Genomic DNA, 11,549 nt, shown 5'->3' with positions numbered 1-11,549 from the left:
ATTTTTTTGAAAAAAATTATTTAATTATTTTTAATTTTTGGCTGCATTGGGTCTTCGTTGCTGCGTATGGGCTTTCTCTAGTTGTGGTGAGCAGGGTCTAATCTTCATTGAGGTGTGAGGGCTTCTCATCGCATTGTCTTGTTGCGGAACACGGGCTCTAGGAGCGCGGGCTTCAGTAGTTGCAGCACGTGGGCTCAGTAGTTGTGGCGCATGGGCTTAGTTGCTCCGCGGCATGTGGGATCTTCCTGGACCAGGGCTCGAACCTGTGTCCCCTGCATTGGCAGGGAGATTTTTAACCCCTGTGCCACCAGGGAAGCCCTGAAATATGCTTTTACGACATAATTTTAATGACCCTTGTATTGTTTTGTATAGCTGTATCATAATATATTGGACAATTAGGCTACTTTAAGTTTCTTACTATTAAAAATTCACCATGAGAAAAATCCTTATAACTAAATCATTTTGTACATTCATAATTCTTTTTTTTTAAACATCTTTATTGGAGTATAATTGCTTTACAATGGTGTGTTAGTTTCTGCTTTATAACAAAGTGAATCAGTTATACATATACATATGTCCCCGTATGTCTTCCCTCTTGCGTCTCCCTCCCTCCCACACTCATGATTATTTCTTTAGGATTAATTTCTAGAAGTGGAAGTGCTGAATGAATGGTTATAATTAGCTCCGTTATTAAGCTCTGGGAGGTCAGAGCATTTTATCTGTTTGCTCACTGTTAGATATCCAGGCCTGAGAACAGGGTCCACCACACAGTTTGCAACTCAGGAAATAATTGGTGAATGAATGGCTGAGTACCTGTTGCTATACTGTATTCCATCAATTTATGCTGTCATCAACAGTGTGATAATTTAATAGAATATATTACTGCACATTTAAAATTTTCCAAGACAGATGTACTTAAAAATATTCTGTCCTGTTATCACATTGATCCAAGGAAATATTCCAGGAATTCTAATATTTTGGCATCCAAGTTAAATCTCTTAGGTTGCCTGTTATACTCACAGCCATACCAAAAAAAAAAAAATCTCTTGTCAAACCATAAATTTTGTCTTTTATTTAGAAAATGTGATCACTTATCTATAATGTTATCTATTTTTGTCCCAAACATAACATTATAAAGACTGGCAAATATACTTAGACAGTTTTGAATATTCAAGGTAACACAAAATTACTTCAAGGTTATTTCATTAAATAGTTTTGGGATCCTTCACTATCTTCATTGTTTCTTCCTGGCATGTTATAATTTTACATTATAAGCCACTGTCTCCCTCAATATGGAACATGTATTTTCCTTTTTCTAAAAGGAAAAAAAAGTAATGGATGATATACACTTAAATATAAAATAATAAATTTTATATTACTTATATTTTTCCACAATAAAAAATTGCAACCCCTCAAACTTGTAATACAGTTATACATGTGCTCCTTTATTAAATGCATTAAAGAACAACAACAAGCATAATGGATGAGATCACCTTAAAAAAATTTTTTTTTGGTAAATACCTAGGAGTGGGCGGCTGGTTTTCTTGCTTATAGAATTCCTATCTAGCTATCCTTCATTCTGGGAATTTTTCTCCAGGCATACATAGCACTGATCAAAAATAACACTACTTTTGTTTAGCAAAGGCCAGAAGTCTGGTCTGGAATCTTTTTTTTGAGTGATAAAACTTGAAAAGAATATTCTTTCCAACCAAAATCCATCTTTAATCACAACTACTACAAAACTGTTACTCACTCATTGACCTTAACAGTGAAGAGTGAGTGAAATCAGCTATTCTTTAGGGTAATCCAAGAGATCAGTCTGAAAGTGTGTGGCTAAGGAGCCTTACGAAAACCCAAATCTAATCAAGGTTCCTTGGGGGATTGCGAAATCATTCCCTGAAACTGAAGGGTCATTGTCATCTGCTGCCTCTGGCTTCTTTCACAAACGATAAAAAAACTAATGCCACTTAAGTCACATAAACTCAGGTGCTTATTGCTGAGAGGGCTGTTAGGAGGTCAGAAGGGCAGCCCTGTGCTGAGGTAAGTGCCAGCTTTGCTTTTCTCCTTCCTGCTGAGGCCCAGGCAGTTTTGAACCAGGTAGGGGCAGTGGAGTGCAGCTGCTTGCTAGGGGAATAACCGCAAGGCATCTATCTACTAGCAAGAATTAGGAAAGGGAAACCATACTATGACTTAAACTTTTTTACTGGTCAGAATTCCAAAGATGTCAACATTTCCAGCTGCTAAGAATGTATTAGACAAAAGCAAGAATAATTTTGATATCTATGAAAAAGTAGTTTGCAATGAGCTGTTTAGAAAATGTAGAAATTTCATTGTCGAAACCCTTTGAAGCCTTTCCATTTTCTTCTTCTTCCTGTGGCACACTCACTAATATCCGAAGAGGAAGAGAATGCAGAGTTGTGGAAGGAATTTCTATTCACATAGGCATCATATAACCTTAAGTCCTTTGGGGAAAGTAATTCTTGGCAGACATTCCAGGACCATGTATAAGTAGAAAAGGTGTCATAAAAGGACTCATTTTTACTGTCTATCCCAATCAAATCCCCTCGGATCTTCCGCCAGAGGTTTAGCATTTGTTCCCGGTGCTCAAGGGCAATTCCCAAGTTATAGGTATCTGTAGCTCTCTTTACCTGCAGTGAGAGAGCAGAAGTTTACAGTAGTTACCTTAAAATGTCTTTGGTTTGTGGACCACAATTCTAGATATCCCAAGAGTTATGTTCCCAGGTTACTTGAAAGTCACTGAATTTATATATTGGGTAGTGCCTCTTGAGGACATGTGAGTTAGGAGTTGATGGACAATGAAAATGTATTACTTGGGAATAATGAGATTTTAAGAAATTTTATAAGAATTTAAAAACACAGTAGGCTACAACAGGAGGAAAGTGGGATGGAGATAGGCTCTGGATATAATAGGAGTGCCAAGGATGGCACTCAGTCCAGCCTAGGGCAGGGAGGGAGAAGATGCTGAGCTGAGTAGGTCCTCAAGGACTTGATTAAATCGAGGGAGTGGGTGGTGATGGGAAGGTGTTCCAGGGAGAGGGAATAGCATAAACAACGGCTCAAAGGCAATGCATCCTGGAGCTGGTAGGGGGAGTCCAGGCACTTTGGTATTGCTAAAGTGTCAAATTTGAGGAGAGGCAGGCCAGGTGTTGTTGCTGTAATCAGGCCCTGAGACTTGTTCTCAGTGAGGTTGGGCATAGCCCTTTCATCAGTGAAAATCATGCTGTAGTGAGACACTTTTCTGTTAGAAGTGAGATAAATCCCTCAGTTGTATGGAGCAAAAAATATAGTTGAAAAACCCTGTCATCTCTGAGAAGGAAACATTCATTTCCTAAGCAGGACAGTGACAGGCTGGATCTTCTTTGGATTCATTCCTCACAGCAGCTGTGTGGAGGATGGGTGGTGCTCTGAGGAAGGGATAATCATTGCAGGTTGCTGTTTAGGTAAAGCCTAATGAGGACCTCAGCTGAGACAGTAGTAACAGGATGGAATAAAGGGGACAGATGTGAAAAATCTTTGGGAGAATGAGAGTAGCCAGATTTGGTGATTGGTGGATGTGAGGAGTGCAGAAAAAGTATAAATTAAGGATGGCTCCTGGCCTTCTAGTTTCAGTGCCTGGGTAGATGGTAGTATCAACAACTGAGATATGGAATCCTTAAGAATGAGCCAGTTTGATATAGAAGATGATGAATTTGGTTTTGGACATGTCCAGTTTGATATGTGGTGAGACAGCAAGGTAGAGATGTTCATCAGGCAATCGGTGAGATGAGGAAGAAGTACTGGAAAGAAGTCTAGGCTAGTGACAGCTAAGAGTTATTAGGTATATAGGTGGCAGCTGAAACAAGGAGGGTAGATTGAGATAGCTCAAAGGATACTCACCCTAGCTGTTCCTTTACTTAATGCAGAGATCCCCAATGTTCTGTTGCGACTGGGTTATAGGGATGCCAAATTATTGGTATTCTCAAGTTTCCTAGCCCTTGAGGCAGCTAGCACCTCAGGGCTGGAGCCCTTTGGCTATAAGCGACCTCCATTTACGCCAGTGTGAATTTATGCCAAGATGAGACAGAGGTTGGGAGTCTACTCCTTTGCATTCTTGTGGCATGCTGTACTGACCTCCTGTAGTTCCGTTTATCCCAATGTATTATTACTGCTCCTTTCCTTCTCCGTGTCTCCCACCTTACTGCTAGCTCATTGAGGGTAGGAACTGTGTTTTTTATTCTGTGGTATCTCATAATCTCAGAACTTTGTTAACACTGGATAAATATTTACTGAACCAATGAATGTATATAATAATAAGAGCAGTAGGATGAGACTAGAAAACTAGGAACCATCAGGACTTAAGGAGGGACATCCCTGGTGGCCCAGTGGTTGAGAATCTGCCTGCCAATGCAGGGGACACAGGTTCGAGCCCTGGTCCAGGAAGATCCTACATGCCGTGGAGCAACTAAGCCCGTGTGCCACAACTTCTGAAGCCCACACGCCTAGAGCCCGTGCTCTGCAACAAGAGGAGCCACCACAATGAGAAGCCCGCGCACCGCAAAGAAGAGTAGGCCCCGCTCACCGCAACTAGAGAAAGCCTGCGTGCAGCAACGAAGACCCAACACAGCCAAAAACAAAGACTTAAGGAACCTAAATGTCCATCGGCAGATGAATGGATAAAGAAGATGTGGTTTATATATATACAATGGGATACTAATCAACCATGAAAAAGAATGAAATAATGCCATTTGCAGCAACATGGATGGACCTAGAGATTATCATACTGAGTGAAGTAAGTCAGACAGAGAAAGACAAATATCATATGATATCCCTTATATGTGGAATCTAAAAATAGATATAAATGAACTTATTTACAAAATAGGAATAGACTCACAGATGTAGAAAACAAACTATGGTTACCAAAGTTTGAAAGAGGAAAGGGGGGAGGGATAAATTAGGAATTTGGGATTAACAGATACATGCTACTATATATAAAATAAACAAGGGCCTACTTTACAGCACAGGGAAATGGAAAAGAATCTGAAAAAGTATATATTTATATGTGTATGTATAACTGAATCACTTTGCTGTACACCTGAAACACTGTAAATCAACTATACTTCAAAAAAAAAAGACTTAAGAGATGAACCTTCAGGAAAGAGAAGAGAGAGGAAAGGACACAGAACTACAAGGAGAATTAAAGATGCAGTATTGTAAATGTTAAGGAAGTAGCAAGTGTCTAGGAGAGCCTGATCATTAGTGTCAAATGCAGAAGGGAGGTGGCATAAAATAAATACACCCCAGTCTGTCTCTAGAGGACAAAAGTTGCTAAGAAGTCAGGGCACAAAAGTAGACAGGTGGCACACAGTTGTGGTTAATCCACAGTTGTGAATTCTGAAGCCAAGCTACCCATGCTTATAATTCTGGCCCTATTAGTTTCTAGCTGTGTGCTTTTGGGCAAGTCACTTAACCTCTCTGTGCATATGTGTAAAATGACAAAGAGTAACAGTGCCTACCTCAAAGATTTGTTGTGATAAGTAAATGAATTAGTACCTGTAGAGCACTTGTAGAGTACTTATAGAGCACAGTGCCTGACACCTAGGAAGCATACTTAAACTACTATTATTACAATTATTCTTTTAGCTGCCATAATAAAGATGCATTCACTCATCACAATTCCCTGATTACACCACTCACTGTGACCGTTGGTTTACTGCCTTAATTAGTTGCTATTTCCAGCATGAAACAAATGAATGTCCCAGAAATGATGCTGGGTATGACTCCATAGGTGATTAGCAGGATGAATTATAACAGTTAACACTTGAACCCATTTGATTATAGAGCAAGAAATATCATTACAATGGATGAAAATAAGAAATGATCTGGTCTTATTTTAAAGACATAGCTGTCAGTGGTTTCTCTGAAGGTGTTCAACAGAGAATACTCACATGCTGTTTAATAGCAGCTGCATCAGCCACTGTCCAATTCTGCTTTTTCTTGAGTATTTGGTCGATGGCGAGGATGTCAGTTGGGTAGCCTGAGGCACGGTCGATAGACTTTGTATTTGCTGCCTTTATGAACATTTAAAAAGGAAGGTTAGTAATATATTTTAGTTGAATTATATAACAAAGACAAAAATACACGGAAGTGTATTGTATTATGAAAGGGTGTGTATATGATTTACAAGGTTATTTCTACAGCACTTGTCAGTTGTTTTGGGGTACCTGGTATAGTGCCATGCGTAAATGGGCATCTAGCAAACTCTCTTTCTTAATAGTGAAGCTTACTCATAAGAGGAGTATAGACCACAGGATGGTTTATGTTGGGGATGGATATGGAGGGTAGAGAGGAGTCAACTCCATCCTCACCCAAACTTCCAAAGCACTAAAAATGAATGTGCCCTCCACAAAGTACAACATATACTACTCCCAAAATTCTCACAGGGAACCAGCCATCTGTTATTTTTTACTGTTCCTGGGCTACTGAACAATGTTGGTGGAAATCATGTAAATATGCAGATTGCTTTCTTTGAAAATGTGTATGACCCAGTGTCATCCAGGCCCTCAGTATTGCTTGACATTACTTTTCTTCATTTGCTGTAAACTCTCTTACAGTCCTCATAGCGGCTGCTGGAAAACCAGACCTTCAAACTCCCTTAGCTGTGCTGCACTGGCTTGTGGGATCTTAGTTCCCCGACCAGGGGTGGAACCCAGGCCCTTGGCAGTTGAAAGCGCAGCATCCTAACTACTGGACCGCCAGGGAATTCCCCTAATATGAATTCTTTCAGCTCTTCTTTCCACCTTATGATTTCTCCATCCTTTAACCCATTTTTTCCCTCCTTCCCTCTTATATCTGAGAGTTTTTCTTAATTCCCAAGGTCTCCTCCTGTACCTTATCCCTTCAATTTTCCTCTTTCCGGGGCTGGCTTCATGGGTGTGTGATCTGTGCAGTTACATAGGACCTTATACTTAGAAGGGTCCTAAGTTTGGTTTAATGTTTTATCGTTGCTGTCTTTATTTTTATTTTTTTAAAAAAATATTTATTTATTTATTTGGCTGCACTGGGTCTTAGTTGTGGCATGCGGGATCTTTATTTGCAGCATGCGGACTCTTAGTTGCGGCATGTGGGATCTAGTTCCCTGACCAGGGATTGAACCTGGGCCCCCTGCATTGGGAGCGTGGTCTTAGACACTGGACCACAAGGGAAGTCCCTGTTGCTGTCTTTAAATTCTTAATTATTTTTGGACAAGGGGCCCTACATTTTCATTTTGCACTGGGCCTAGCAAGTTATGTAGCCAGTCTTGCCCCTCTCCTACATCTTCAAACATCTTCAGTTTCTCTTCTCTTTGAGCAGTGGTGTTCAGCTTTGGCTGCATGTTGGAACTTTAAAAAATACTGAGCCCTGGGCCCCGTTCCCAGAGATCTGATTTAACTGGACAGGGTTGTGGCCTGGGCACCAGGATTTTAAAAGCTCTCCCTGGTAGTTCTGTTTTGCAGCCAAGATTGAGAACCGGAGTTCTAAGGGTTTTTCCTCCTGGCTACAAATTGTGCTCATCTCTTATGTCCTGAAACAACTTTTTCTAGATTCTGATTCTACATCAAGCTATAGTTTCATGTTTCTGTTAAACTTAAATTTTTGTAAGAGGATTTGATCCCCCCAACCGCTCCTTTGCATTATCAGTTTCTGAAGATGCATAAAAATCTCCTACTGTACTTATGGATTTGCTTATTCATTTAGTATTTATTTTTACCATGTATAATGCCTTAAAAAGTCTAAAGCCAAAAAAAAAAGTTTAAAGCCAGGGCTTCCCTGGTGGCGCAGTGGTTGAGAGTCTGCCTGCCGATGCAGGGGACACGGGTTCATGCCCCAGTCCGGGAAGATCCCACATGCCGCGGAGTGGCTGGGCCCGTGAGCCATGGCTGCTGAGCCTGCGCGTCCGGAGCCTGTGCTCCGCAACGGGAGAGGCCACAACAGTGAGAGACCCGCATACCGAAAAAAAAAAAAAAGTCTAAAGCCAATCCTTATTCTGTTAATTATCACCTTATCTGTTAATTTGCTAGGTGTGTACAGATTCAGAATAGTTATATCTTCCTCATGATTTAAAATTTTTTTTCCAAAAAGAAAAGGGACTCCCCTGGAGGTCCAGTGGTTAAGAATCCACGCTTCCACTGCAGGGGGCATGGGTTGGATCCCTCGTTGGGGAGATAAGATCCCGCATGCTGTGTGGTGCAGCCAAAATAAAAAATTAAATTAAAAATAATAAAAATTTAAAAATATGTATTTTTATTTTATTAAAAATTTTTTAAATTGAAGTATAGTTGACTTACAATATTATATTAGTTTCAAGGGTACAAACAATAATTCAATATTTTAATAGATTACACTCCATACAAAGTTATTATAAAATATTAACTATATTCCCTGTATTGTACATTACATCCTTGTAACTTATTTATTTTATATCTGGTAGTTTGTACCTCTTAATCTCCTTCACCTATTTTGCCTCTGTCCTCATCCTTCTCCCCTCTGGTAACCACTAGTTTGTTCTATGTGAATCTGTGTCTGTTTTATCGGTTTGTTTCTTTTATTGTTAAGATTCTCCTGATGATTTTTAAAAATCATTAAATAGCATCTTTATCTTTAGTTATATTTTCCTTAAATTTTCTTTTCCCCACACTAATGTATGGATAACAACTTATTTTGATTTGTATTTGCCTGATATATCTTCTTCTGTCCCTTTGAAGTTTCTGTGTAATAATTTAGGTGTCTCCCTTAAAGAATATATATCTTAAAATTAGTTTTTAAAAAATCAGAATCTTTTTTAATTTGAAAATGATCCTTTCTTCCTTCCTCCCTCCCTCCCTCCCTCCCTTCCTCCCTCCCTCCCTTCCTTCCTTCTCTTTTATTTTTTTAAACTGGTGTGTTTAATCTTTTATTGTGATTACTGATATATTTGGATTTTCTGCCTGTTTTGTTTTGCACTTTCTATTTTCTCATGTTTCTCTTTTTTATTATTTTTTTCTTCCTCTACTGTTTTGTTATTCATTTTAGCTTTTAGTGATTGTCTTCACATTTTTAATACTTAAAATTAATGTAACAAATTATAGATTTAATCAATATCATAAGCCTCTCCCCAAACAATAAAAGGAATTTAGAAAGCTTTAATTCTGGGCACTGCCCTCCTCATCTTCCATGTTACCATGGTATACTATTTTAGTTCTTATTGTCTAATATTCTTCAAACCAGTACTTCTTTTTTTTTTTTTTTTGTGGTACGCGGGCCTCTCACTGTTGTGGCCTCTCCCGTTGCAGAGCACAGGCTCCGGACGCGCAGGCTCAGCGGCCATGGCTCACGGGTCCAGCCGCTCCGTGGCATGTGGGATCCTCCTGGACCGGGGCACGAACCCGTGTCCCCTGCATCGGCAGGTGGACCCTCAACCACTGCACCACCAGGGAAGCCCAGTACTTCTTTTTTATTTCAGGGTTTTTTTAGAGGGTAAAACATGCACATGGTTCAAAATTCTGAAAGTATGGTGAGTATACACTGCGATCTCCCTGGCACTTTTCTCTCCCAACCCCCTAGTTTCCCTTTCTACAGGCAACCAATGTCATAATTTCTTGTGTTTCCTTCCAGCCCATTTTACAAGAAAAAAATGTCCGTATTTCATATTGACTTTTCCTCCTTTTACACAAATAGTTGTGTACTATTCATACTGCCTTGTATCTTGCTGCTTCCATTTGGAGATCTTTCACATCATTGCACAAAGAGTTTCTTAGTCATTAACATGGCTGCAGAACATTTCACTGTGTGTTTGGAGCCTAACTTAACTAGTCCCTATTAATGGTTATTTAGTCTCCCCCCCCCACCCCCCACCAATCTTTTGCTAGCAGAAATGACCCTGTAATGAATTACCCTTTTATGGGTGGCATTTGGAATATGTGCAAGGATATCTGTGTATCTTAGGTGGTATCCCAGGAGTGGAATTGCCAGGTCATGAAGGTGACAGAATATGCCACCCCCAAATATGCCACTTTGGCATAGGATTATTTTGAGCTAAAGGCACTTGAAAAACAGCAGGTGTAAGAAGGGTACACTGAGTTCTCCTTTTTTTTCCCCTAAATACAGGAGATAAACCCCCCATATGGAAGATGTCCTCCCTATACCAGGAGGAAAGTAACATTCATATCATTAGGGACAAGGATTCAAGGCAAAGAGAAAGCTGTACAAACAAATTTTTTTATTCTGTTTTTTATGATTTTTTACATTCTTATTTATTTTTTGGCCACACTGTGCAGCTTGTGGGATGTGGGATATTAGTCCCCCAACCAGGGATTTAACCCAGACCCTCAGCAGTGAGAGCATGGAGTCCTAACCACCGGACTGCCAGGGAATTTTTTATGATTTTAGAAAAGTATTTTATTCTTATGCAGTTACTCTTAACATACCTTATTAAACTAACCCTTATCTTCCTATTCACTTCTTCACTCACTTAACTACCCTAGCCAAGCCTCTTTGTCTGGACACTTTTTCCTAATTTACTACTCTGTCCATTTCAGTACATAAGCGTTCAATTCTAATTGCTTCTTTGGGTCTTCATTCTCCCAGGTACATGTAAAATTTAATAAAATGTGTTTACTTTTCTCCATTTTAACTGTCTTATGTCAACTTAATTCTCAGGCCCTGCCAAAAACCTTAAGAGGATAGAGGAGAAATTGTACCTCCCCTATAGTCAAAAGGAACGAGGTCTGTCATTTTGGTAAATATTACCAAATTTCCTCTGTAGAGGTTGAATCAATTTAAACTCGTATCTACAATTTAGGAGTGCCCCATGTGTTTTTCAGTGTTTTGGTCTTGGGCAATCTAATATGGAAAGATAATATCTCAGGGTAGGTTTAATTTGGATCTTTTATGAAGAGTGAGATTGAATATCTTTTCATGTTTCTGAAAACTGTTCATATCCTTTGCTCATTTTTATATAGGTTAGTTTTTTCTAATCAATTTGAAGCTCTTTGATGTATTAGAGTAGTTAGCTCTTTGTGTTATGTGTTGCAAATGTGACTTTTTTGGCCATGTAGGGATTTTTCATCTTGAAGTACTTGAATTAATATCTTTCTATTAAAAATTACTTTTGTGTCATTGTTAGGAAGGCCTTCCCAGAGTTTCAGTATTTTAAAGATTTCTTTTATTCTCTTCCTCTTTCCATTTTTTCCTTTTACCTATATATCCTTGATCCATTTGGAATTTGTGGAAGGTGTAATTTATGCATCTCAATTTTTTTCTCAGATGGCTACCTAGTACACTGTTTATTGAACAATCTATCTTTTCCATGTTGTATTGAAATGTCACTTTTTTTTTTATTTGATTTATCTAATTAATTTATTTTTGGCTGCTTTGGGTCTTTGTTGCTGCGTATGGGCTTCCTCTAGTTCCAGCAAGCAGGGGCTACTCTTCGTTGCGGTGCATGGGCTTCTCATTGCGGTGGCTTCTCTTGTTGCGGAGCATGGGCTCTAGGCGCATGGGCTTCAGTAGTTGTGGCACGCAGGCTCAGTAGT

The 11,549-nt window shown here is 39.4% G+C and overlaps 1 protein-coding gene across 1 annotated transcript in view; it reads right to left on the bottom strand.

Annotated features, from left to right (window-relative positions):
* Positions 1 to 517: 517 nt before the first annotated feature.
* EFCAB3 (EF-hand calcium binding domain 3) overlaps positions 518 to 11,549 on the bottom strand; it is a 46,070-nt gene continuing 35,038 nt past the window's right edge. Inside the window, exons 13-14 of the mRNA XM_019944521.3 lie at positions 5,946 to 6,068; positions 518 to 2,648 (exon numbers count right to left, since the gene is read on the bottom strand). Of these exons, the coding sequence (XP_019800080.1) occupies positions 2,328 to 2,648; positions 5,946 to 6,068 (444 nt within the window). The 3' untranslated portion in view covers positions 518 to 2,327. The remainder of the gene's footprint in view (positions 2,649 to 5,945; positions 6,069 to 11,549) is intronic.

The sequence above is a fragment of the Tursiops truncatus genome, chromosome 20, assembly GCF_011762595.2.
Source record: "Tursiops truncatus isolate mTurTru1 chromosome 20, mTurTru1.mat.Y, whole genome shotgun sequence".
NCBI classification, from domain to species: domain Eukaryota; kingdom Metazoa; phylum Chordata; class Mammalia; order Artiodactyla; family Delphinidae; genus Tursiops; species Tursiops truncatus.
The sequence above is the reverse complement of the archived record's forward strand: the minus strand, read 5'-3'. Positions and strand labels throughout refer to the sequence as shown.